Source organism: Leuciscus leuciscus (assembly GCF_965113295.1).
Source record: "Leuciscus leuciscus genome assembly, chromosome: 24".
NCBI classification, from domain to species: domain Eukaryota; kingdom Metazoa; phylum Chordata; class Actinopteri; order Cypriniformes; family Leuciscidae; genus Leuciscus; species Leuciscus leuciscus.
In genome coordinates, this window is record NC_138723.1 from 12,784,233 (window position 1) to 12,811,926 (window position 27,694).

Here is a 27,694-nt window from a genome sequence, read left to right on the forward strand (position 1 = left end):
GGTACTACCATCACATAATCAGTTCTTATGGAAAATGCACCCACTTGATCTTACAGCACAGAAGAGACACTAAAGACCTTACATTTAGAAATAATCAAACATATCAGAGCAGCATACAGTAGAACATATATAAGTAAATGTTTAAAGAAATATGAAAAAAGAAATAATATGTTTTAAAACCACTTTAAGACCATTTACGTGTCTATGATTTCCATACTGGTTGTGGTTGAATGTTTGTGTTCGCTTACTTCCCTATTTTTGGAGTACAATTTCATATCCACAGCCGCCCACACAGCCAGTGAGCCAGGCAAGATCACCGTAGTAGTCGCATCATCATCCCACAGCATCCAGCAATGAATGGCCAGTGCGGATGACGTCACGACAGGGCGGGGTTGCGCCATTTTGAATGTTGAGAGAAGTGCAGGAGCAGGAGGAGGATAGAGCTGAGGAGGAGGGTGGGTTGCAGGAAGAAAGCCAGAGAAAGCTTAAGATTTAAGAGTGAACTAAAGGACTACCGAGAAAAGCTTCTTTCCGAGGTTCGTCTTCATCCATTCCCAGACGAACTGCTTGCAATAAAATAAACCCGGCAAAGTTATCTGGATAGTTCTGAGACCAAAAATTAGCAGCAGCAAGCGAAGGTAAGAGCCGGAAGTGACGAAATAGCGGGCCCTGAAGCGTGATTTTCCTTCAAAATACAACTAGAATAATCTGAACTTTTATTAAAGTTTAATATATATATAAACATTGTGATAAAATGGAATAATGTGAATTAAAGCTTTTTGTTATATATATATATATATATATATATATAATTACATTGTAAATATTTTATTTTCAAAATGGTGTAATGATATTTATTTTATATGGCACATCAAATAATCACTAATAATCTAAATAAACTGCACTCTGAAATGAAGTTATTTGGTATATTTTACGTTCACTTCAGCATCATGATCTCAGTGATATATTAATAGATTTGTAAATAATTTATCAATTTAAGGCAGATTCATATATGAATTTAATTTAGTTTTTTTTTTCAAAAATGTTAATGCAATTTTATACAGTGAATCAAATTATGGAAGTTCTTGTATCTTTTTAATGTGTGTGTGTGTGTGTGTTTTCTTTAATGAAAATCAAAAAGAACATTCAATGTTGGCACATCATGTAGCCTAAGCATCTTTAGACAGAATAAAATGGGCATTGCTCCACTGCACGGTGGCAGAGATGCCTGCTATATAAAGCTCTTTGGCATCATTTACCTTCCCTTCAGTATTCAATATTTCAGTATAATTTACTGTTAAATGAGTTGATTGAAAAATAATGTACAGATTGATAGGTTCAATGAAGAATGTATCAGCCCCAATGGATGAAGAAAATAATAAAATAAATAATACGCATGAATACATTGTTACAGTAGACATTACAGATTTCCAGAAACATTGCATTGTGCAAATATGTAATTTATGAATCCATGTAGGCAGACAAGACCAGAAGTGCCTCTTGAAAAACTGTAATGGAAAAACAGGTGACTCTTGGTATTCCAAGATTTGCATAATAACTCATGGAATAGGTTCCTTGCATACAGTACAGGAGGACTTTGCTGTCAGTTTGTTTTCCTTGTAAAAAGGAAAACTGTAACACAGAAAATAATACTGTCCTGGACTGCAGTTTAAAAACCCCTGACTTGCATTAATAACTTTGAGAATGCAGTAAATCTCCAATCAGATATTCATTCACTTTTATCACTAAATCTAGTAATTTGATTTTCTTTTTGTTCCCTTTTTAGATTGCTACATTTTTCAGAAGTCCAAGCACTCTTATTTTGAAAAACTGCATTTCCGGTGGCTCTCTTGGAAATCTTGCCCTGGTCGCTGCCTTCACACTGCTTATCAAGACTAGGGTCCGACATCGCCACTCTCGCCATGGCAGGTAACTTGACAAGTTTATGAGCTGCTCAAGCAGAGATTGCATGAAACCAATGTGATTATAGCCATTTCTTCTATCTGTTAGAGTGAGCGCAGCGGTTGTACGGAATCCATCATCGGAATATCTGATTCACTGACAGTAGCCTAGCCATTTAGCTGCCTCGTTTCCCTCCAGTTAGCCAGCAAATCGACAAAACATATTTCAGTCGGTTTTACTCATAATGTAACGAGCGTTTGGACTTGTGTTCAGCAGTACTGAGGCTTCTCTGTGATCGTGCTTGGTGTTTCACTGATGAGCTGCATTTGCGTGGGAATCTGTCTGGCTAACCCACTCAATCAATTGTTAGCGGGGATGCGCGGTCAGGCTACGTGATTTTTAATATGTCGGTTATACAAATGAATCGGCTTTGGGTAACATGTCCTGCTTCTTCTTCTTCTGTATATATGTATGTATGTATCACCTGGCCTGATGTATAAATCTGCTCGACATCTCGGCCTCTTTAAATCGTCACCTCCATTAAACTAGCGAAGTTTAACCGGCATCTGCAGAGTCATGTGGAGTCAAACCGTCGCGCGCTTCCCTCACTGACTTTAAACCGTTAAACTCACCGAGATCCGCACGAATGACGAACCTAAATGTTTTCCTGTGTCTAGCATTTTAGTGCATTAGTCTTATTCAAAAGACATAAATCTTAAAGATTAGTCGTGAGCTCGTGACGCTAAAGGGGTGGGCGGATTCAGGTTTTAGAATTGTAATAGATTTTTTTTATAATTTAATTTATGTTTTCATATTTTAAGGATTTATACACACACACGTCTGGTTCACTATCTTTGTGGGGACTCTCCATAGACTTAATGGTTTTTATACTGTACAAACTGTATATTCTATCTCCGTACACTAATCCTACCCCTAAACCTACCCATCACAGAACACTTTCTGCATTTTTACATTTACAAAAAAAAATCATTCTGTATGATTTATAAGCTTGTGCACCCATGGGGACCTCAATTTTGGTCCCACTCTGTGACACGAGTCCCCATTAGTCTGTGTGCATTCAGGTTGAAGTCCCCACCGGGATAGAAAAACAGGAACACACACACACACACATATATATATATATATATATATATATACACACACTATACATACACCCACCCACACACACGCGCATACAAGTATTTGGTTTTAACAGAATTTACTCAAAAATACTGAAGTATGGTAGTGAAGTACTATTACCCAAATACTTAGGGCGTTTGTTGATCCTGTCATTCGGTCTCCTGTAGCCACTTGCCCTGTGAACAAACCCAACCAGTTTCGCTCTGCCTCAAACAGCCACTCGGGATTTGCCTCAGTTCGTTTCTCCCCCTCATTAAAAAATGATGCAAGCTATCATTTAAAATTTATATGAATTATTGTGAGAGTAGATCCTATTATAGTATTGTTTCCTAACATTTTGGGTGAAGAAGAAAGGGTAAATTTGGTTACTCAGACGAGAGCTCTCTGCCTCATTTTCACGCTGACTACTGTGTAGTGCCGTCGTCATTGTAGTATTACTGTTATTTTTCTTGTTTTGTGCTATGGAAGGATTTTTTAAATATCAAATCCAATATAAATGTTCCTTATAGGTTCCTTAAATTGCTTTAACCCGCTTTTCTGATTTCAGGAGCCGGAGGCGGGGGAAACGATGTGCAGTGGTGCTTTTCACAAGTGAAAGGGGCGATCGATGATGACGTAGCCGAAGGTGAGTACCTGTCTGAATAGTATCTTCCTGTCTAAGCGGGGGAGTCATGGACAAGACTTTATGCCGATAATTGACAATAACTGTGTCCCAAATTATGTGTTCTACACTAGTGGTTCTCAACTGGTTTGTCCATGGGACCCATTTTCCCATGGTCATTAGGCCATGACCCAATTTTTTTCGAAATCTGACATAATTCCTAAATATATGTATCGGGCCTAATACTAACTTTTTTTGCCACACCTGCCAATGAAAATGTACTGGCCATAAATATTTTTCACCGGCCATGAAACGGCAGTAAAAGCAGAACTTTATGACACCAAAATGTTAGATACCAGTGAAAATTCACAATCCTCTATTCCAATTTCGATACCACAGCTAAAACAATGGAATTGTTTGGAATTTGGAAACCTTACCGTTCCGCTATGCAAGGAAAACTGCTGCTTTGAGTACAACTTTTTTCGCTTAGTGCATCATCCAGGTATTTAATGTGCACTTCTTCTAGTAGGAATTGTCAGTGTGAACTCTACAAAATGAACAGTGCACATATACACAAATTGAGACAGTTGTTATGCTTATTAACAGTGCTAGACAATGGTGAAGGGAACAGCTTGCATATCGGACTAGCTTCCTCTTAACAGCAGGATGTCAAGTGAGAGACTGTGTGTGGTAGATTGTTTGACCTGTAATTCTTCAGAGCTCGCTCTCCAAGAGTCCTGCCGCCCATTGTGTCTCTAGCAGCCAGTCTGCTAATTTCAGACATTAAGCTTGGATGCATGTTAAGTTCTCCGCAGTGCAGTGCATTTTTGTGTAAGCTGCTTAAAAAACTACAGTTTGCACTTTCCGGTTGTGCCTATATTAGCTTCACTGTGAAAGGTTCTTATGTCTCATTTACATAGGTCTGGATCTTGTTTACTAAGTTACAACGATCCATGTTTATGCTAAAGCTGATTGTGAATCTTGAATTCTATTAAGGGTGATGGTTTTACAGTGATTTTGTAGATTTGTTTTGTCTAGCATTGCATTTATTGAACAATCAAATTTGTAAACTAAAAATAGGATGCAATTCACTGCGAAAAGAACCACTGCTCTAAAGTGTCAATAGTGTTGTGCAACAAATATATATTTGCATACCGCGATATATAGGCCTACACAATATAGCAAAATCTCTAAAATTGTATACAGTCACCACAATATATACCACTTCTGATACTCATAAGCCGCCTCATAACTATTTTGAATCATTTGATCATGCTTTTCACTGACAGTAATAATGTAGTACTTTCAGCTCCACTTAACATGTTTTTTTCCATGTTTAAATGTATTGAAAATATCTTTCCTCAAATTCATTGCAGAAAAAGTCTGCAGATTCCGTCTAGACGAGAAACTAGTCTACTGACACTAGTCTATTTTCAGTAAACTTCATGACTCAACAACATCATATTTTTCATGATGTTGGTTAATTATCTCACGAAGTATAGGATATATCATAGATATTCAATATATCACACAGCCTTACTGCCTCTCATCCATAGCTGTAGACTTGTAATGTCATGATGCCATATGGATAATCAGAAGGTTCTTGTGCAAACCTAAAGTCCCAGCAGATCTTTGCCTGAAGTCTCCAGCACACATTGTTACAGGCTCTTGTGCTAGTTTCCAATGGGATGTCATCTTATCAAAATGTCTTCCGGCCTGATTCAGTGACTTTCTTTTGAGTTTTGCACGCACTAAAGGGGGAGGGGGGTCCGACTTACACAAAGGACCCTTACTTTATTATTTTCTCCAGCGTTCTTCTGCTCTACTGGTTTAAAAAGGGTTAAATTGGTATGAGTCAGTCTACAGCCCATCCATGACTGATGCAGCAGTCTCAAAAGTGTGTGGCAGGAATCTAGGTTACAGATTTGCGTGTCACTGTGCCGTTTTCTCATCAGAATCATTTCATTTAGTCAGTCAGTGACTCTCTTACCTCTGATGCTAATTATGTTTGAAGCAAACCGCTCATTAAGTTATTATGACTCCTGTAGGTTTTTGTTTGGCAGAAGACCAGTGGCTGTGAAGTTGGGCTTTGTTGAAAATACCGATTTCTGAATTGATTCTTAATTCAAATGTCGACTTTTAAAATTAAATTTTAAATTATTAAAATGTTTAAACGTCTTCTGTTTTTTCACGACACACTTATGATTACTTTTGCAGCTGCGCTGTGGCAAGCTTTATGCGTGTGTTTAAGCGCTGAGTAGGCTATTTATATATGGGCAATTAAAGGCTCATTTTTATGATTTATGGCTTATTAATATAAACGCGTGATTAGTTGACTAATCGCTTGGACTACTAGTCGACTAGAAAAATCTTTAGTCGAGGGCAGCCCTAATAGTAATGTACCAATCGACAGGGTTCCCAGCATTATTTAAGTTTTTTTTCTTCTTGAGAGTGAAATGGAATCTGTACCTGATATAGTCAATATCCAAAGTAATTGATTTTGAATCAAATTAAATGCAATAGTTCAAAATCTACCGACTTCGGTACCAAGTCAGTACTGAAATAAATAAAAAATGACTCTTTGAGCTTTGTTGTGCGGAATCTTTAACACCTCTGATTGGCCATTGTGTTCACGTGGTCATCGGATATGTCTGTGATTGGCTACAATGATCAGCGCACGGGAGTGTTTGAGAGCACACGGAAGTGTTCACACTGTTCCGCTGATAGACGCCTGCTTTCAAATCAGTGTTAATTTCGGCAGCCGTCTTCATCTTCAGACGAAAATACTTATTGGTCTTAGTCACATTTGAGTCATTTTGTCTTTCATAGTTTTAGTCTAGTTTCTCATCGTCTTGTCTTAGTCAGGGGAAAAAAGGTCGTCAACGAACATTTTTTGTCATAGTTTCCGTTAACGAAATTAACACCGTTTCAAATGCACCCTGTGTGTTTCTCTGTAAGCGCTCAGTGGAGAGCATCATTAATGTATATTAGTGCTGGGCGGTATGACCAAAAATTTATCACGGTATTTTTCAATATTATACTGGTTTCGCGGTATATTAGGGCTGGGCGGTATTACGGTATATATCGTTACCGCGGTAGAAAATGTCAACTGTAACAGATTTTTTCATTCCGTGATACCGCGACATGTAAATAAGTTGGCGTGGTTAACTCACATGCAGCGTGCGTGAGACTGAGACACTGAGATTTGTCAAAGAAACATCGAGAAAGCAGATCAAGAGGATCCACAAGGGAATTACGTTTTCTAAAGGGTTGTTGTTAACGAGATATTTTCGGGGGAAAAGGCTCAGCAGTCAACTAGAGCAGTGCAGCACCCGTAGGTTTAGAGGAGTGCACGAGCGCAACGGAGAAAGCATGAAGCTTACTTGACAACAACAGTTCATAATATCAATATCGTAACGAATAGAAATAACCTCACATAATGTTTAGTTATCTGCATCTTTCTGTCTCTTATGTATAGTTACTTTTTAAACACGAAACTCGCATTCAGCATGACATGCGAGCGGTTGCCGTGGTAATGAACAACCTGCTTGTTAAAGCGAATGTATAATCCTGTATCTGAGCAAAATTACTAAATATGCAGCGCGAGTTATATATTTCTAACTCCAAACAATTGGCCACTGAACCAGCTGATAAAATCTTGCTTTGATTCAATGCGTGATTTACAACTTGTCACTCAAATTAACCGATCGCATTTTACTGATGCAAAAGACGCGCGCGTGCACACGCACTGAGAGGGAGCGCGGTGTGTTGGTGTTCACCGAGCTATGTAAAATAAGGACGCAGTTACAAGGTGTGTATAATTCACACTACTTAGTCAACACTAACAGTAGCTGCTGTTCGGTTTTAATACTGCTGTTCTCCTAGTCACTTATGAACTTGACGAACTTGACACTTCTGAACCTCTCTTGATTAAAGCTCCAGGTGACGGGTTGCCAGATATCACAAAAAGAACAAAACAAGCCCTTTAAAAGCAGGGCTACAAAATGGCAAAAATGTACTGGGAAAACATTTAAAATAACTAATATCTAATATCCTACCAAATTAAAAGGAAGTAACTAATTTATTATGAATAGAATAGTTCAATATAAAATATTCAGATATTATAAACTGATTGATGAAGTAAAGCAATAACATGAGATTGAAAAATTATTCCGACAACACTTTATTTAAAGTTGAATTGCACCTATGAGTTGTATTTAATATCAATCAGTTGGGGGCAGTTCATCTAAAAGTTGATGAGTGTTTTGTTTACTATATTTAGCTATTAAAAAGTTTACCAAATAAATAATTTACCAAATAAAAGAAAAAGAAAATTCAAACAAAGTGAAGTATTTTTCATTTCTAAAATATTTGGGTTTATTTATTATACAAAGCCCTTTTTGTCGGTTTTTCGAGAATAACTACAGATATAAATAACTATATCGTTAAATATATTGTTACCGTGAAATAAAATGAGTCATACCGTGAAACAGAATTTTGGTCATACCGCCCACCCCTACGGTATATGATGGTATTTATTTATTTTCCAAGCATGACTGAGTGTTAACCACATTTTCTACTGATTGAGAGAGGAAATACTGCAGTAGATTGACTCAGAATACCCTATTGTACTGTCATGAGTGAATATTGTAGAACAATTCCACACTAGTATTAAAGGGCACCTATTATGCACCTTTTCACAAGATGTAAAATAAGTCTCTGATGTACCCAGAGTGTGTTCGTGAAGTTTTAGCTCAAAATACATTTTTTTACGTCATGTTTAAATTGTCACTTTTTGGGGCTGAGAAAAACGCACTGTTTTAGTGTGTATCCCTTTAAATGCAAATGAGCTGCTGCTGCCGGCACAGAGCGTGTAGCCTCACAAGCTTGTTCTTCAGAGACAGGGCAATCTCATCTTAAAATATCAAAACACAAACTCTCAGTAGTGGTGTTCATTTCGACCCGGAGTCGGACAATAATGCCTGCAGAGTCAGAGAATGTATGCTGTATGGAGGTATAAGGAGTGCACATTAAAGTCTTATCCATAAACTCTCTCTCTCTCTCTCTCTCTCTCTCTCTCTCTCTCTCTCTCTCTCTCTCCCTTTCATTATCAACTTTCACAGTGAATTACACAAAACACTCGTTACAACTAACAGTAAACAAATATATACACACCTTTTCAGTGGGTGCTTAATAAACTGGTAATCTTTATATCCATAAAACGACTCAGATGAACTGTAATAAAGTGCGCGCTCTCATTTTCATTTCTGCCGTGATCATTAACGTTAGGCCTATCGCTCCGGAGACTGTAAGCTGGATCATCAACAGTTGTACTGATCCATCCTCGAGTAACAACGAGAGTAAATGAAGATGGCTATGTTCATTCTTACATCCAACAACAAAACACTTCAATCGCTTAGGAGACATTCTTGTCCACAGCTGCTCTGGCGTCGAAACAATGTTGGACTGTGTTTAGCTCACTCAGCGCGGGTCTACGCTAAAACTGCAGTGTCAGTCAACAGTCGTGGGAGGGGCTTGTCAAAAGTACGTCACATTGCCCCTAATCTGAGAACGGCTTGTTCTGAGACAGTGTTAATGATTTATGGGGATTTAAAAAAGCACTGGGTGGAGTGCATTATAATGATCATTATAGGGTGGTTGTGTACACACACTGCCAACACACATTTATGTTCAAACACCATATAAAAGTGAATTTTGCATTTTAGGTGCCCTTTAATACAGGTTTGCAAGGCCCCACAAAATGATGCTGTTTATAAAGAGGTGCCAGCAGGAGGCGCTATAGGAGCGATATCTCTGAGGTGTCAGAGGTGTTTACCATTCTGCTCAAAGCGTCACATTTTTTTAATTTCAGTATCGACTTGGTACCGAAGTCTGTACTTTTTGACAACAGGGCGATTCCACAGTTTAGGCCTAACTGCAAGGACAAAACAGCCTGCAAAATCAATCTTCATGGAGAAAGCCATTGTCCTCAGGTTAACATCCTGAGAAAACCTGGGGTACAGCTGTGTGAAAGGCAGGATAAATCTGGCAATGGTAAACTAGTTAACTTTGATCAAAGTTGAGTTGATGTAATATTTAACGTATATAACATGGACAGAAAAACTGTGTAAGTTCAAGCAGAAAGTGTACTTTATCTAATTCATCTTAATAAAATTCTGGTTGAATCCCAGTTCATGTTTTGCTTTGTTCCTAATTTGGTATAGTTATGAGTCATGCGTTGTGTATGGTTCACAAAACTGGTAATAGGACTTCCATGCAGGCGGGGTGGCCATCTAATATTATCTGTTCTATAAACTTAAAGGTGCATTTTTGAGTCATAGGGGTGGTGGTGGCGCAATGGATAAGACACATGCCTTTGGTGTGAGAGACCCGGGTTCGAATCCACTGTGAGACACCAATGTGTCCCTGAGCAAGACACTTAACCCCTAGTTGCTCCAGAGGCGTGCGACCTCTGACATATATAGCAATTGTAAGTCGCTTCGGATATAAGCGTCAGCTAAATGAATAAATGTAAATGTAAATGTAAATGAGTCTGGTATGTTCATAAACTGAAAGCCAGCAAAATTACAAAAAAATACCACAGGTATATTTTTCAAATGTATTTGCCAAATGTAGAAGACAAAGGAACTCATACAAGTGTGCAAAGTTATAACGTGCGTAACGTGGACGGAAAAAAAATTAAACAATCCTGCAAGATTGCCTCTGTAACACAAAATAATACCATTTCATGAAAACTGGCAGAGAATAGAACAAGTTCATAACACATTAAAATAACCTGTTATCATACTATCAAATTTAAAGATCATACATCGTGAATGAAATAACATTTGTAACGTGGACAGATAAAATGAGTAATTCTGCTGAATAGAGCACCAATAACTCTTTATGCAAAGTAATCCTGAATATTTGTTAACTAAAGGACAATTCATTTACAGCAGAAGTAAATGGAAGGCAGTAGAGGATGAGTCAAAAACACGCAGAAAACAACGCTCGAAGTTGGACAGACTGAAAATTTCCGTCTAATTTACGAACGAGATGTGCAGAATCTGTCAAAATGTAAAACCACCATTCATGCATGCTCTTTCACGATGAACACGACGCTTTCGGTCCGAAACCACTCGCAATCATCCGACTCGCACACTCTTTTATCGTTTCTCACCACAATGATCCTATTTAATGTTTACTTAATCAAAGTTTACCACGTTCATCCCGTCCACGTTTATCCCGATTTATTAACAATTTATCATGTAGCAACGCATATGAGAATTTAACCCACACAAGATGTTTTTATCGTTTTGCTACTTATAGAATTACATGGAAAAATTATATATCTGCTTCCTTTAGAATCATAGTTTAACGTTCGTAACTGCTTGGACAGAAAGTGTAACGAACGTTAGTAAATGTTTCCATTGCATCGTGGTGGATTAAGGGAATTATACTTTCAGTGTTAGTACTAGTATTTTGTAGAAGACACACCAAAATAAATGTTATGCGCCAAAATTCAGGATTTTATTAAAGGAAATGAAAGAAATGACTTAAGAAAAATCCAGATGCACTGAATGTCCCACCATGACATCCGCAATTGCTGGGGACGGAAATAAAATAGTCTCATTACACAATAATTCCAAGGCTTAGTGGGATAAAAGTAACTTTATTATTTCTTACATCTATCTTTAACAAAATAGTGAACTAAAAATAAGAAAATGACAACAACTATATTGTTCATTACACCCCTTGTGGACAGAAACTGTGGAATCGCCCAACACTAATAGCAAGCTTGTGAATTGAAATCGAATCGTGAAATTTGTAGCATACTGTTAAGATGGATCAGATGTCTGTATCTTTGGGGGGACGAGGGTGGAGGAAATCTAACAAATGTCGTATGCACATCCCCTTATATAGCCGACATCATCTCTACTGTGGAGTTCAACCACTCAGGGGAGCTGCTAGCCACAGGGGACAAAGGCGGTCGAGTTGTCATCTTCCAGCAAGAGACCGAGGTAAAGGATCAACCGATCCCACATTAAATCTGCTTTCATTCCCACATGTCTTTCTCACAAAAATTTATATTTCTTTTTCCAGAACAAGAGTCAGCCACAGTGCCGTAGTGAATACAATGTTTACAGCACATTTCAGAGCCACGAGCCTGAATTTGACTACCTGAAGAGCTTGGAAATCGAGGAAAAGATTAACAAGATCCGCTGGCTACCACAAAAGAACGCTGCACAATTTTTGTTGTCCACAAATGGTTAGTAGAGCATTGGGGCATTTTATAGGTTTGTTGTTAACGTTAACCCTGAGCCCTAGGAGTTCAAGATAGAAATGCTAGGGATTTATGTGATTTAAAAATGCCTGATTATGTAATTTATAATACCGGTAATAAAATGAAAACGATTAAAAAAATCTATAACATTTTCTTTAAAATAAATACATTTATTTTTCATTATTAGGGTTGTCAGTGCATGTTAAATTATTAAAAATTATTAAAAATGTATTGCATTTCAGTATTTGCTGAAAATAGCTGCCGTACATTATTGTGGCTCACAAAAGCATTCATTAGATTAAGATATTTTTATTTAATCTAGCATTTAATTATTTAATCATTTATTTATTTATTTTTTATGAAGTATAGATACTATATATATATATATATATACAAAAAAATATTGTCAGGGCAACTACATATTCTTTTTTGTATTAACATTATCTTTCATATATGGTTTTACATTACGCTTAATATCAAGTAACTAACTAACACATCATTTATTCATACGGCAGTTCATTATTAATCACAGTTAAATTAAGATGCTAAACGATCATTTAATCTCTGGGTGTACTTGAATAGGTCATATGGGTTTAAAAGTTCAGCACTTTATACAGACTGATTTATGATTATTTAATGATACTTATAATACAGCCAATACAGAATCCTCTATATATTTCACTGGAGATGCATTGGATTACTTCTGTGAGTTGATTTAAGCTCTGCAAATTCTCCAGATTTTTCTCTGACTCACTGAAGCGTCTCCATGTTGTCTAAAAATATGAACTCTCTGCTGTGTTATGCAACCAGTGTGTATTTAAAACTCTCTTGAATGGATCGAATGCCGATCTTCTGTTCACCCACATACTGGAGAAAGATATTTATGGGATAGAGTTCATATTAGACGTGGGAAAAATGACCAGATGTTTTAAAAATTTGGTGAACTGTCAACTTGATTCGTTATGCCAGTCAAACTACCTCTTTTTATATATGAAAATTGGCTTGTTTTTTCCCCCCAGTTCACATAGTTAGTTTAGCATGAGTTGTAAGAGTCATCTGGAACATCAGGAGGTGACGTTATTCTGTACCTTTGACTGCAGATAAAACTATAAAGTTGTGGAAGATCAGTGAACGTGATAAGAGACCGGAGGGATACAATCTTAAAGAGGAGGATGGGCGCTACAGAGATGCTGCTACCATCACAGCTCTACGGGTGAGTCACGCACGCTTGTCTACACTCAAGAACACTATATCGACAAAAAAACTGCCCAAATCTGATCATTTCCATTATTCTTAGGTTTGCAGATTTTATTTATTTACACTACCATTCAGAAGTTTGGGGTTGGTAATATTTGTCTTCTGCTCACCATGGCTGCATTTATTTAATCAACACTGCAGTAAAATGGGGCTTATGAAATCCGTTTCATTTTTTTTTTTCATTTTTTTTTTTTGCAACAATAGGGCACCATGAATTTGATTTATTTATCTTTTTAAGGATTCATGACTTAATAGAAATGTATTATCAAAAAAGGTGGTAATTAAATGGAGACAATAATACATTAATGTATTTTATCTTTTAAAATGTAATCAAATGGCAAACAAAATGCTGCACAACAGGTAAATAAAACATTAATTACATCACATGATCTTTCAGAAATCCTTCTAATATGTTGATTTGCTGCTCAAGAAACATTTCTTATCAATGTTGAAACCAGTTGTGCTGCTCAATGTTTTTGTGGAAACCGTGATCGTTCTTTTCAGGATTTTTTTGATAAACAGAAGGTTATTTGAAATGGAAATCTTTTGTAACATTATAAATGTCTTAACTGTCACTTTTGATCAATTTAATGCATCCTTACTGAATAAAAGTTTTACTTTTTGTTTGTTTTACAAACATACTTTTGAATGGTACTGTAAATTTGTATTTTATAGATAGATAGATAGATAGATAGATAGATAGATAGATAGATAGATAGATAGATAGTATCTCACGAAAGGGAGTACACCCCTCACATTTCAGTATATCTTCTCAATGGATAGTACTATAGAAATGAAACTTGGAAAGATTTTTAGAGCATATCCCCCCCACCCCCACAGTTTTGTGAATGTTTTGAATGAAAGATCAAAAGGATAAACAATGCAGATTTATTTTTAAAGCCATCTTTGATCATATTTACCAGGGGTGCCAACAATTCTGACCACAATTGTATATATCTTATGTCACTCCATGACAGTTATAAATTCATAAAACACTTGTGGTTTAAAACTTTACTGAAATGGCAAATAAACGTTTAAGCTCTTTGTGCAGGTTCCAGTATTCAGGCCTATGGATCTCATGGTGGAGGCCAGCCCCCGGAGGGTCTTTGCCAACGCCCACACCTACCACATCAACTCCATCTCGGTCAACAGCGACAATGAGACCTATCTGTCAGCAGACGACCTGCGCATCAACCTGTGGCACTTAGAGATCACAGACCGCAGCTTTAGTATCCTAGAAAGTGATTTCTTTGGTTAAAAGCATTGATTTGGGTTTTGAATGTCACGTTGAAATGTCTGAAAATGAAATTTGTGTCGGTTGAGCTGTTATGTGGCTTTAACTCTGCGTCAGACATTGTGGACATAAAACCAGCCAATATGGAGGAGCTGACGGAGGTGATCACAGCCGCAGAGTTCCACCCTCACCAATGTAACACGTTTGTCTACAGCAGCAGCAAAGGCACCATCCGCCTCTGTGACATGCGTGCATCAGCACTTTGTGACAAGCACTCTAAATGTGAGTTATAAGAGCCGACTACGTCATATGACAATCCAGTGAAACGCTATAGTGTTTTCTAAATGGTATATTCTGTGATGTCATGCATTAGTAGTATAAATGTGATTGTGCTACAATCGTTTTCTCCTCTACTTTGTCTAGTGTTTGAGGAGCCTGAAGACCCCAGCAACCGCTCTTTCTTCTCTGAAATCATCTCCTCCATCTCAGATGTGAAGTTCAGTCACAACGGCCGCTACATGATGACCCGAGACTACCTGTCTGTCAAAATCTGGGATCTAAACATGGAGAGTCGACCCGTTGAGACATACCAGGTGAGAGTTCATAAATAGTGCTTTAATCATGGAAAAAAGGCTTGTCAACGTACATTTTTCATCATAGATTTTGTTTACGAAATTAACACTGCACCATTATCTTGTGGATTTGACCACTGTACAGAGAGTAAATTGCCAATATTTTGCTAGTCCTGTATTATGTATTATTAAAAACGTATGGATTATTGTATGTTTACTTCAAATATCTTTAGAGAGCAGTAATTTTTTTTTCTTTTTTCTAAAATATTATGGAGCGCTAAATTCGCATGTAATTTGTTTCATTCATACTGTACGCCAGAGGGCGCCCTCGTGCAGAAACTCCACAAGTGAGACTCATGAATAACTTCTAGAGATCTGAATAAAATGCAGATAGTTTTGACTGATTAAATGTAGAGGATTAACACACCATTGCAATAGCATATGGTTTATTTGTGACTTAATACCTGTATATAATACTATAAAATATATTTTCTTTAATATTTGTATTTGACTGATAGCATTATTTATTTACCGTTATATATTTAATGTTATCGTGAATATCTTTTGCCATGATAACCGCAAAGTGAAAAATCTGATATGGTGACAGGCCTATTTCATGTGAAATGCATGCAGATCCATCGACAGAAACATACATTAGTGGAACTCTGTCTCGTCTGTTTTATTCGCTGTTTTAACCAAACCATATAATATCTATTCATCAAAGAAACCTGAAATAAGATCCGTTTTGTCAATAATATTAGTATTGTACATTAATATACAATAAATGTTTTTAAAAAAAAATATTTTCAACTTTGACTAAGAGTTTTCTTGAACGCCAAATCAGCTTATTAGAATGTCGTGTATATTTAAATAATCTTAAATCTTACTTGGTTCAATTTTAAAATAATTTGTCAGCAATGTTGAGCATATTGTAATGGCAAGAAAAAATAGTTGTTGGCAATTGCACTGTAATGTCACATTCCATCAGAAAGAACATTCCAGTGTGTGCATGAAAATACTTGCAAATACTATTTTGGTCAACATTAGGGGGCGCTTTCTTCACTATTTAAAATTTTAGGATTAAAGGAAAAGTTCACTTAAAAATGAAAATTGTCATCATTTACTCACCCTCAAGTTGTTTCAACCCTGTATGAATTTCTTTCTTCTGCTGAACACAAGGGAAGATATTTTGAAGAATGTCAGTTACCAAACAGTTGATGGACCCCTTTGACTCCTATAGTATTTTTTTTCCTACTATGGAAGTCAATGGGGTCCATTAACTGTTTGGTTACTGACATTCTTCAAAATATCTTCCCTTGTGTTCAGCAGAAGAAAGAAATTCATACAGGGTTGAAACAACTTGAGGGTGAGTAAATGATGACAGAATTTACATGTTTTTCTGTGAACTATTCCTTTTAAGGTTGACAAAGTCTGCACTTTTGCCCCAATCATTTGGGAGTGTCTTAACACACCCAGATATTTGATTAACATTCATGGCTTAGATGAGGTCATTGTAGATGACAGAGTAATTTTACTGTACTTGAGCGTCAGGTTTATTTATTACCTCTGATCTCCAGTAATAACTTTCATTGCTATGTCAGAGTTCATGACCTGCTTTTCACTCTTTTTTATTTTATTTTTTTCTGCCATAGGTTCACGAGTACCTCAGGAGTAAGTTGTGCTCTCTCTATGAGAACGACTGCATCTTTGACAAATTCGAATGCTGCTGGAACGGAAATGACAGGTTAGACCCTTCACAAGCCTGCATTATATCATTTTCATAATGGTAGAGTATCCTGAAATGTAAACACCAGTCACTACGCAACAAATAAACAAATAACGGTGCACTTGCATTGAAGCAAGAGCGTAGATTAAAAAGCATTTGGTTAATAGAAAAGACATTGCTGTTTTCCAACATCCTACATGTTCTTTGTACTATATTGATCTGTCCACCTAAAACGCAAAAAAAAATAAATAAATTGCTAGTAGAAGTTCTGAATGGCCGGTAACTAAAAAATGTAGTAGCCAAATTGGCTGGTGGTTGAAAAAGTTAATTTCAAACCCTGGTCACATTGAGTTCCAGTAGGATGAAGTTATAATTAAACTGTCTTTTTTTTTCAGATTCAAGTATTGCTCCCTTGAATTGCTTCAGTAATAACTACTGCTCAATTTAATTTAATACTTTTATTCAGCAAGGATGCATTAAAATGATAAAGTATAACTGTCTTTACTGTCAATGTTACCAAGTATTTTAGTTTTAAATAAATACTGCTCTTTTGATCTTTTGAACTTTCTATTCATCAAAGAATCCTGGAATAAATCGTATCACGGTTTCCTTAAAAATATTAACTCTTTCCCCGCCATTCACAGAATTTTCATGGCTTTCTGTGTAAACATGATATATATATATATATATATATATATATATATTAGGGCTGTCAAAGTTAACGCGTTAACGCAAAATCATATTAACGGCACTATTTTTTTTAACGCGCAATTAACGCAGCGCATATTTTCTGTTTGACCCGTGGCCCAACCTCTAGTTGGAGAAATGGAGATACACAGTGTTGCCAACTTAGCGACATTGCAGACCCCTTTAGCGATTTTTTTTTCCCTTCAACAAAGCGCCCAAACCTTATTTAGTTTCTGAGAATCTACCGGTATCGCCGGTACTGCTCTCTCAGCACGCGCGGGCTCCTCTCGCTCTCGCTCGCTCGCTCGCTCTCTCTCTCTGCGTCTCGCGCGCAGGAGCAGCGCTTTAATTCAGTTAAGCACAGATATTATGTTGCTTCACTAATTTTACAAGTGTAGCCGAAATCAGAGCACAGATATTGTCTTTATCTTATGTGAATTTGATTTCACCAGACGACGGCTCGATTATCAGAATTGTTGTGCAGATTAACTTAACGTCTTGGAAGGGAGAGCTGGTTATGTCTTAATAGGTCGCGTTTCAGTCACCATTTCAAATTCATTCCGTTGTTTGACAACAGAAACAGTAAAATATACCAATGAAAACAGTTTTATTGAGAATTTAGCTTCATCAAAATGGGCACAGAGAGAGACAAACTACAATGTAATAATAAATAATAAATGTACATTTAGCATTTTCAGAAGAGCTGCCCTGTCATGCAAAAATCTAAACATGTTTGTGTTAGTAAATTGCTCAGTGCAAAGAAAGAGAATTCTTTGGTAACCTGGCATTTTTTTGTTCTTTCTACATGTGTCTAATAGACATGAACAAGTTCTTTGAAAAACATCTATGACCTTTGAAACATGTCTCGTCCTTATGCTCTATATTGACTATGGTTTCAATAATAAACATACATTTGCATAAAGAATCTATATTTATCCATGCCCACGTTGATTAGAGTATTACAAACTTGAAAAGTATTAATTTAAGGTACATTTAGAACAAATAAAAGTGCGATTAAATGCGATTAATCGCGAGTTAACTCATGACAATCATGCGATTAATCGCAATTAAAAAATTGTAGCGATTGACAGCCCTTATATATATATATATATATATATAATATATATATATATATATATTTTTTTTTTTTTTTTATTATTATTTTATTTTTATTTTTTATTATTACTAATATTATACTAATAATATATTACTAATATTATTATTTATTAGTGGTCAATCAATTTAAAAAAAAGAAACTCGATTAATCACACTTTTTCTGTGATTAATCACACTTAAAAACATACGTTTTTATAGATTTATATTAGTATATGTTTTATTTTTAACAGAATTATATTTATATAAATAAACGGATGCTGCTTTAAGGCGAGACACGGCAGGCAAAAACATTGTAGTTTTTTTTTACTGGTCAATTTTGAGATTTTGGGATATTTGTCTTCAATAACATGTCTCCTTTCAGACTTGTGGTAAAAAAAAAGTCCGAAATACACATTTTTTTTTTTTTTCTTTCTTTATCAGTCTTTATTTTATTACACTTTGTCTGTTTGCGTCTGTAGATTTCTTATAAATTCAACAAAAGTTGGCGTTCTTAATCAACATGCTGCTCCGCGATCACTGCCGGCAGCCTGGCATCACAAGCACTGTTAGGAAGCTCTCTCTCTCCTGTACAATGCTGTCGGATCCAAATATGGTCATTTCCTTTTTATCAGCAACCAATCGTGAAAGTAAAAGGGCTGAATGTGCAATCTCATTGGCTGATGCTAAATCTTTAAAGCCCGTTTTCTCAAAATGACTTTTCTCTCATACTCCAAGTCTGAAATCTCCACTTCAGTAGCACCTATATACACCAAACTTTCCAGTCTTGTACCTAGTTATATTATGAAGACATTTACAGAGGGATTTGTAATTATATTATTCCTAGCCTGATTTATATAACATTTTATTCCAAAAAAATGGCGAAAATCATTTTTTTAAGGCTATTGACAGTATTATCTGATTTACAGGATAACTAAAGTAGATATCCATAAATCCCTCTGTAATTCTTTTCCCATCTAATATGTGAACCCAATGAAAAAACCTGGCTTTATCCAATACTCAGATTTTGTTTTTTTAAATATATGCAAATTAGTGCTTATTTAATTAGATATTGCCTAATTTGCATATTTAAACATTAAATTACAGAAAACTTGTAATACATTTTTTTCTCACCTTACTGTAGGTAATCAACTGGGAAAGTTTCATGGTGATATCTGCTAGTTAAAATTTTTACCCTATTAACCTGTAGTGTCTCCTTAATTGCGTTAAATGTTGACAGCCCTAATAAATATATACTGAACAAAATTATAAACAACACTTTTGTTTTTGCCCCCATTTTTCATGAGCTGAACTCAAAGATCGAAGACTTTTTCTATGTACACAAAAGGCCTATTTCTCTCAAATATTGTTCACAAATCTGTCTAAATCTGTGTTAGTGAGCACTTCTCCTTTGCTGAGCACTTCTCCGAGAACCAGTCAGTATCTGGTGTGACCACCATTTGCCTCATGCAGTGCAACCCATCTCCTTCACATGAACTGCAGTCAGGTCGAGACCCAGATGAGAATGACGAGCATGCAGATTAGCTTCCCTGAGACTGTTTCTGACAGTTTGTGCAGAAATTCTTTGGCTATGCAAACCGATTGTTGCAGCAGCTGTCCGGGTGGCTGGTCTCAGACGATCTTGGAGGTGAAGATGCTGGATGTGGAGGTCCTGGGCTGGTGTGGTTACACATGGTCTGCGGTTGTGAGGCCGGTTGGATGTACTGCCAAATTCTCTGAAACGCCTTTGGAGACGGCTTATGGTAGAGAAATGAACATCCAATTTACGGGCAACAGCTCTGGTGGACATTCCTGCAGTCAGCATGCCAGTTGCACACTCACTCAAAACATGCAACATTTGTGGCATTGTGCGAGTGGCCTTTTATTGTGGCCAGCATAGTCATGCTGTCTAATCAGCATCTTGATATGCCCAGAGGTGGAAAGTAACTAATTACAAATACTTTCGTTACAGTACTTGAGTAGATTTTTCTTATTTTGTATAATTAAATTGTGGTACTTTTACTTTTACTTGAATAGAATAAAAATAAAGTATTCAACTTCAATACATTTATTTTTCACCAAAAGTACAAAGTACTTTGACAAAGGTGCCAACGGAGCAACCGGGCGAGCTGACGTTTGACAGACACTACTGCGGTGGAGCCCTGCGCTTCAGCCAATAACATACAGATCTGCGGCCGGTTGCATAAACATAGCCATAATGTTAAGACAGTGTCTTAAGTTTTATTATGACCAACTAGCAGTTAGTCAGGGGCAGTCAGTCTTAGTTTTCGGTATCAAAGTAGGCTTATCTACGTTTTTATGTAACTGATTTAAAAAAGCTATGAACCGTCTTAAAGAAAATAAATTGATGTCTAACTTGTAAGACTAGTCTTAGAGGTTTATGCAACCGGCCCCTGAAGCGCTTCAGCCAATAACAGACAGGTCTGACTCGGGCGCAAAACTAATCAAAACTTCCAGTTCGGCTGGGGGGCGGGGCGTTCAAACCGTGCTTTGACATTGCCTTATGGCGCTCGTGTTTTGAATCAGTATCGCTAACGTTTCAATATTTTAGTGAATGTAAGTGTTATAATATTCTGATTTTAAATTAATTATGGCAACTCCTGAAATGGGTAATCCCATTGATAATACCAGAGCACTGAGGAGTTGAAGTAAACAAAAAAACTTGGCTCATAACATGGACGGAGCAAGAATAATGTAAGTGTCTTAAACTTTTTTTTTTACTGCCACTTTTTTTATTCATACTGTTGTACATATCTCTCTTTTTTTATCAGACCTCTCACTTAACCTTCTTTGCTTTCAATTATGAAATGATTCAAATGAAAAAATTCAAATTATCTTACCTGAACTTACTTTTCAAAATTAGTAATAAAACAATTGCTCTTGACAACAGGGAAAGCTAGTGTGTTTGCTTAGCATACCGTCAAACACTACAATTTTGAGTTTAATATCATGTTTTGCTCAAATCACAATACATGTCAGTCGTGTTTGAAATTACTTCTGTGGTTTCATGTTGCTTAACACTGAGTGAGAATATATTATTTTATTAAATTATATCATACAGGCTATGTTGACTAGCATTGCATTAAAGGGTTAGTTCACCCAAATATAAAAATTAGCCCATGATTTACTCACCCTCAAGTCCTCCTTGGTGTATGACATTCTTCTTTCAGACGAATACAATCGGAGTTATATTAAAAAATGTCCTGGCTCGTCCAAGCTTTATAATGGGATTTTTAACCCATAAATTATAAAACCCCAAAAAGTGCATCCATTCATGATAAAAAAATAAATAAAATACTCCACACGGCTCCATTGGGTTAATAAAGGCCTTCAGAAGCGAAGCCATGGGTTTTTGTAAGAAAAATACCCATATTTATAACTTTATAATCTAAAATAACTAGCTTCCGCCAGGCGACCGTACGCATACTACGCAAATGGACTTGCGCCACAAGACTAACCCGTAACATGTATGACTTAGGATGTAGGAGTATCGTAAGCTTAGACACCTCTCGCGGTTTATACAAATAGGGCTGTGCAACAAACTGAAGCTCCTCTTCTATTATATAGAAATCCTCCGACATTTCTCTTAAAAACTGCTAATTCGCAACCAGAGTTTTGTTTTGCTCTTACCTTGGAGCTTCCACTTTGTCATTACATTGTGCGTTGGGTCAGCGGTTACTCTTCAACGTAAATCGATGCGTACGGCCATCTGGCGGAAGCTAGTAGTTTAGCTTATAGTTTATAAAGTTTTAAGTATGGGTATTTTCCTTACACAAACGCATGGCTTCACTTTTGAAGGCCTTTATTAACCCCCTGGAGTAAAAGTGGAGCACCTTTGTCATGGATGGATATAGAGCCAGGACATTTTTTAATATAACTCCGATTGTATTTGTCTGAAAGAAGAATGTCATATACACCTAGAATGACTTGAGGGTGAGGAAATCATGGGCTAATTTTCACTTTTGGATGAACTATCCCTTTGAAGACATGCATCATTCTTATGAAAATACCTGAGATACCTTGATAAACTCAGATATTATCGCTATCATGTGTTTCATCAGTCAAAACGTCTCTATTTGCATGTTATTATATCCATATAAGGCATTTCCTGAAATGTCATAAGTTTAATACTTCTATGAATCTCACTTGTGTACTTTCTGCACGAGGTATGAATAAGTACTGGGCTTCCAGTATGAATGAAAAAGATGACATGTGAGTGTTTAGCGCTCCATATCACTATCATCTCCCCATTTTGGGTAAAAATTGAAAAATAATACTAAAGTACTTTGAAACGTAGTTACTTGAGTAGTTTTTAAGCAAACTACTTATTTACTCTTACTTGAGTCATTATTTTTCAGTAATTCTACTTGTACTCAAGTAAATTATTACTTAATTAGCAATACTTTTACTTAAGTACACATTTTTTTTTGTACTCTTTCCACCACTGGATATGCCACACCTGTGAGGTGGATGGATTATCTCGGCAAAGGAGAAGTGCTCACTAACACAGATTTAGACAGATTTGTGAACAACATTTGAGAGAAATAGGCCTTTTGTGTGCATAGAAAAAGTCTTCGACCTTTGAGTTCAGCTCATGAAAAATGGGGGCAAAAACAAAAGTGTTGCTTTTATCATTTTGTTCAGTGTGTGTGTATATATAGGCTATATTTATTTATTTATTTAGTTAGTTAGTTAGTTAGTTAGTTAGTTAGTTGCCTGTTCGGATATTCTGGGGGCCATCATTTTTGTGACAATGGTAAAAAAAAAAATGCTGGCAGTGGCAAAAAAAAAAAAAAAAACGCTGGCGGAGAAAGAGTTGAGCAGCACAACTTTTCTCTCAAAAACATACAATTTTAATGGTAGTGTGAATAACAACTTTTTTTTTCTAAGAAATGTATCGTGTAGCTAACTAAAAAGTATTAGAGCTTGATTAAACTGTAACTACAGTAAAATATAGTAATGTATTTTTAGTTAGTAAACTATGCATATCATGGAGATTAGGAAAGTACTATAAGCTTGTTCAGAGCGAATACAGCAAGGTAAAATGTAGAAACAAGCATTAAACAGCAGTATGTAGTTACAAGATGAATTGTGACTTATTGTATGTTCAACTGTAATAAGCCTAATTTCCTATTTAAAATACTTTCTTGAGATTTAAAACATGGACCCAAGAAGGTCAGTAAGGTAGCAGTCAACATTTAGTCCAACCACTGATCTTGCATGAGACTCCGTTGGGGCCCAGACTGGCTCTTATCTCAGGGGAACCTCTAATCACTCTTAGACAGACCGAACAACGGTGGTCAAGGTCAGTGGAAGATTGGGTTAGCATGTCATGAAGACACGTCAGTGCTATTAGGGTCACAGAATTCGGCACTACACTGGGTTTCGGACAGGAACGCGAATTGCGTCATTGGAAAAGGGTTCCCATCAAGCATCCCGTCCCATACCTAGAACCTACAGTCTTGAAATTATTTCCAACCTAGACCTTTAAAGAGAGAGTTCATGAAAAAATGGGTCATTTACTCACCCTCATGTTGTTCCAAACCTTTATGACTTTGGTTCATCTTCGAAACACAAATTAAGATATTTTTAATGAAACCTGAGAAGTTTCTGTCCCTCCATTTGAAAGTTCAGGTGACCAAAACTCAAAATTTACAAAAAAGGTCATAAATGCATCGAAAAACAAATCCATATGAGTCAAGTGGTTTAATCAATGTCTTTTAAAGTGATTTGATCGCTTTGTGATTTTAGTTTCTATTTATTCAGATGTAAACACACGTAAGTAAACTGAATCACACAGAAGCTGAAACAAACCTTACTAGTTCTTATGTGCATGTTTATGTAGGTGTCGATCATTGTTTATTTGTAAATAAAAGCCTAAATCAAATCAATTTTTTATATAATCTCATATAAAGCGATCAAATCACTTTGCAAGATTTGGTTTAAACAGTTCAATTCAGATAGATTTGTTGCTTGTTTCCACTGAATCATTTTAAAAAGTAGTTGTGACTTTTTATCTCACAATTCAGAATTTTTTTCTTAAAATTGTGAGATATAAACTTGCAATTCTGAGAAAAAAAAAGTAAATGGTGGAAACAAGCTTACATAATGTTACTACGCCTTACTTTTAATTTTTGGTGATCTGGACTTTCAATGGAGGGACAGAAACCTCCGAATTAACAATTCTTATGGGTTTGGAACGACACAAATTCTGTCATTTACTCACCCTCAGGTTTGGGTGAACTCTCCCTGTAACTTGCCGAATCGGGTTTATTAACAGCATTGTCTTTCTTGTTGTCTTCTTTTGTCTTAGTGTGGTGATGACTGGATCCTACAACAACTTCTTCCGAATGTTGGATCGTTCCCAGCGGCGGGACGTCACCTTGGAGGCTTCGCGTGAGAGCTGCAAGCCCCGGCAGGTCCTGAAGCCGCGCAGGGTTTGTGCGGGCGGCAAGCGGAAGAAGGACGAGATCAGCGTGGACAGCCTGGACTTCAACAAGAAGATCCTACACACCGCCTGGCACCCGCAGGAAAATATCATCGCCGTGGCAACCACCAACAACCTCTACATCTTCCAGGAAAAAGTGAACTAATACTGTCGTCATGGGGAAAGAAAACCTCCGAACCTCTCTCTATGTGGAAACAAAAAAGATGAACTAGCAAAAATCATTTCTGTGACAACCACCATCATCACATTACCAACCTTGGCCTACTCCAGGACAGGATGAACTAGTCGAGCCAACTTGCGGCTACCAATACTTTAACTGGTTCAGACTGGTCTGGAGAAGAGCGCAACCTGGCTTTGGCCTCTGTGGCACCATGACACGCGCCTTGCTCTGATGATGTGCCAACCTGTGTCTGTACCCTCCATCCCTTTTACCCTTACCCACAAGTCCGAGCCCAGGGACAAAATGGGTGGCAATCTGACAGATTTCAACCATAGGTTTTTTTTTTTTGGTTTTGGTTTATTCAAGGTGTCTGTATAAAAACTAATTTGAACTCATGTAGATGTGTCCCTGTGTCCTTTAATCCTTGATATGTTGTTCGTGCCATTGTAACCGTTTTTTAATCTTCTAAGAGAAACTGCCAAGTTGTTTAGTTTGTTTTAATTCTGTTTCAAGAATACGTTTTTCTGATTTTTTTGATTTTTTTTTAGTTTTTTTTTTTTTAGTTTACTACTTTTTACATTTCATAATGTCCCGTTACACTCCATACAGCTACGAATGGTTTTGGTCCTGTTTCTTTTCAGAAATCCATGCATTCATACCCACCTCATTACATTGGCCCAAAGAGCTTTACCTGTTCTTTTCTGTGGCACAGACGGCATTGCCGTGTTTGCTGTAGTAGTCTTACATCTACACTTGTTCAAGCACATACACTCCAGTTGGACTGCCCACTCATTCAGCCTTACAGGGTTTATTTTCCTTTGTGACTCATGCCCGGTTTCTGTCTACACTCTCTCTTTCTCGAGTTACACGTTGAGAAAGATTATAGAGATTATGATAATGAAATGGTATTTATAAACGGAACAAACAATTAAACTAGAGTCGTGTCCTTCTTTGAAACATGCAAAGCTTGTTTAGTGCAAAACTGAAGTATTTGAGTGTCATCAAACCAATATAGAATATGAAATGCTATTGAGAACAATAGGGAGGTTCTACATTTGAAAATGTGCATGTGTGATGATTGCTCGATGCATTTTGGAGGCAAATATCCTCTCAGATGATTAAGATTGAGTCAACAACATTGATCGGATGTTTTTAAATACGTGATTAAAAAAAAAGGAAACGGCATAGTGAAGGCAGAAATATGCCCCCAAAATGAGACCTTTCATCCACATGTCAGATTTACGGAAAACTATTATATCATTTATTCCTTGTGACTAGTTCCAATTGTTGCTGTTAACAATTTCAGTTTTACTAGTTTAGTAGCTTGTATTTTACTTACTACTATTTACATTTTATTTAATACAAGTATATGTAACAGACGTAGGCCAGTAAGAGCTGTGTGTAAACCTCACTCACCTGGTCTCAAGAGATGTGCTAGCGACTGCAGCCTTTAGCATTCCTGTTCATGCCCGCCTCCCACGCCAGAGACCCTGGTTCGAATTCTGCTCGAAAGCGGGTTGAGTAGAACCAGTTACATTGGGTACCGTGACCCAGATGGGAGTTAGGTTTAGGGGGGTGAGTGTAACAGACGTAGGCCAGTAAGAGCTGTGTGTGTAAACCACCTCATATGCGCTAGCGACTGCGGCCTTTAGAGTCCTTGTTAGCATGCCAGCCTCCCATGCCAGAGACCCTGGTTTGAATCCAGTTTGAAGCGGGTCAAGTAAGACTGTGTACATTTGATGCCATCACTGCCATGAACCGGATGGGAGTGAGGTTTAGGGGGTGAGTGTAACGGACGTAAGCTAGTAAGACCTGTGCGTGTAAACCTCACTCCCCTGGCCTCAAGGCTGACTCTAGCGGCTGCGGTCTTAAGGGTCCTTGTTAGTGCGCCAACCTCCTACGCCGGAGATCCCGGGTTTGAATCCTGCTCGGAGCGGGTCGAGTAGAACCGACTACATAGGCTATAGTACAAGTATTAGTATCTACATACATAAGTATTATCTCTAGTATTTCTCTAAAATCTCTAGATAAACTAAAACTGCTGGTAATTGTCAATGAATGGTCAGAATGGCAACTTTAAAGTTCATTTACAAAAATTGTAATAGTAAGAAATTAGATGAAAAATCTCATCTTGCAGGTTACTTGATCTAGGTAGGTTTTTATAGGTATAATTTTATCTTCAAAATGTTATCTCAAACTTCTGGTGAAACGACAGACTTCTCTCTGGTGACGAATTTAGTCCACTTAAATACTGCCACTTTCTTACAATCGACTGCAAGGTCATGTTTAGATCTGCCTCCATCCAATTAACAACCAACTGATAGAGCCAAGTGTCCTAAATTTTTTATTTTTATTTTTATTTTTTTTGTCTTTTCAATAAGCTGCTTCACTTGGGTATGTGTCACAATACAAAAGAAAAGATCTGTCGTGATTGCATCGTGACTTTAAAATGGTAGGCTACTTAGTAGTAATCCTGGAACATATACCAGTGTCTATAAATGGGTACTAGTGTGAATCTGGAATAGATAGCAATTTGAAGAGTTGAATAGTTAACTAATACTGGTAGCTAG

At 36.9% G+C, this 27,694-nt stretch overlaps 1 protein-coding gene across 2 annotated transcripts; it reads left to right on the top strand.

Annotated features, from left to right (window-relative positions):
- The first annotated feature begins 396 nt into the window (after positions 1 to 396).
- ppp2r2ab (protein phosphatase 2, regulatory subunit B, alpha b) lies at positions 397 to 26,057 on the top strand. Of its 2 annotated transcripts, none has more exons than XM_082158423.1 (11): positions 397 to 638; positions 1,787 to 1,929; positions 3,590 to 3,667; positions 11,567 to 11,664; positions 11,747 to 11,912; positions 13,028 to 13,140; positions 14,236 to 14,413; positions 14,536 to 14,700; positions 14,842 to 15,011; positions 16,643 to 16,734; positions 24,830 to 26,057. In XM_082158423.1, the coding sequence occupies exons 2-11, from the start codon at positions 1,923 to 1,925 to the stop codon at positions 25,107 to 25,109; spliced, it is 1,347 nt and encodes a 448-aa protein (XP_082014549.1). In that variant the 5' UTR covers positions 397 to 638; positions 1,787 to 1,922; the 3' UTR covers positions 25,110 to 26,057. The 2 variants fall into 2 exon arrangements, with proteins under 2 accessions (XP_082014549.1, XP_082014550.1); XM_082158424.1 differs by having other exon boundaries at positions 407 to 536.
- Positions 26,058 to 27,694: the final 1,637 nt, after the last annotated feature.

What these genes read in the sequence shown, in the direction of transcription:
- ppp2r2ab (XM_082158423.1), top strand. An exon ending in CTACCATCACAGCTCTACGG is followed by an intron (nt 13,141 to 14,235) that starts GTGAGTCACGCA and finishes CTCTTTGTGCAG; the next exon opens with GTTCCAGTATTCAGGCCTAT. An exon ending in GATCACAGACCGCAGCTTTA is followed by an intron (nt 14,414 to 14,535) that starts GTATCCTAGAAA and finishes ACTCTGCGTCAG; the next exon opens with ACATTGTGGACATAAAACCA.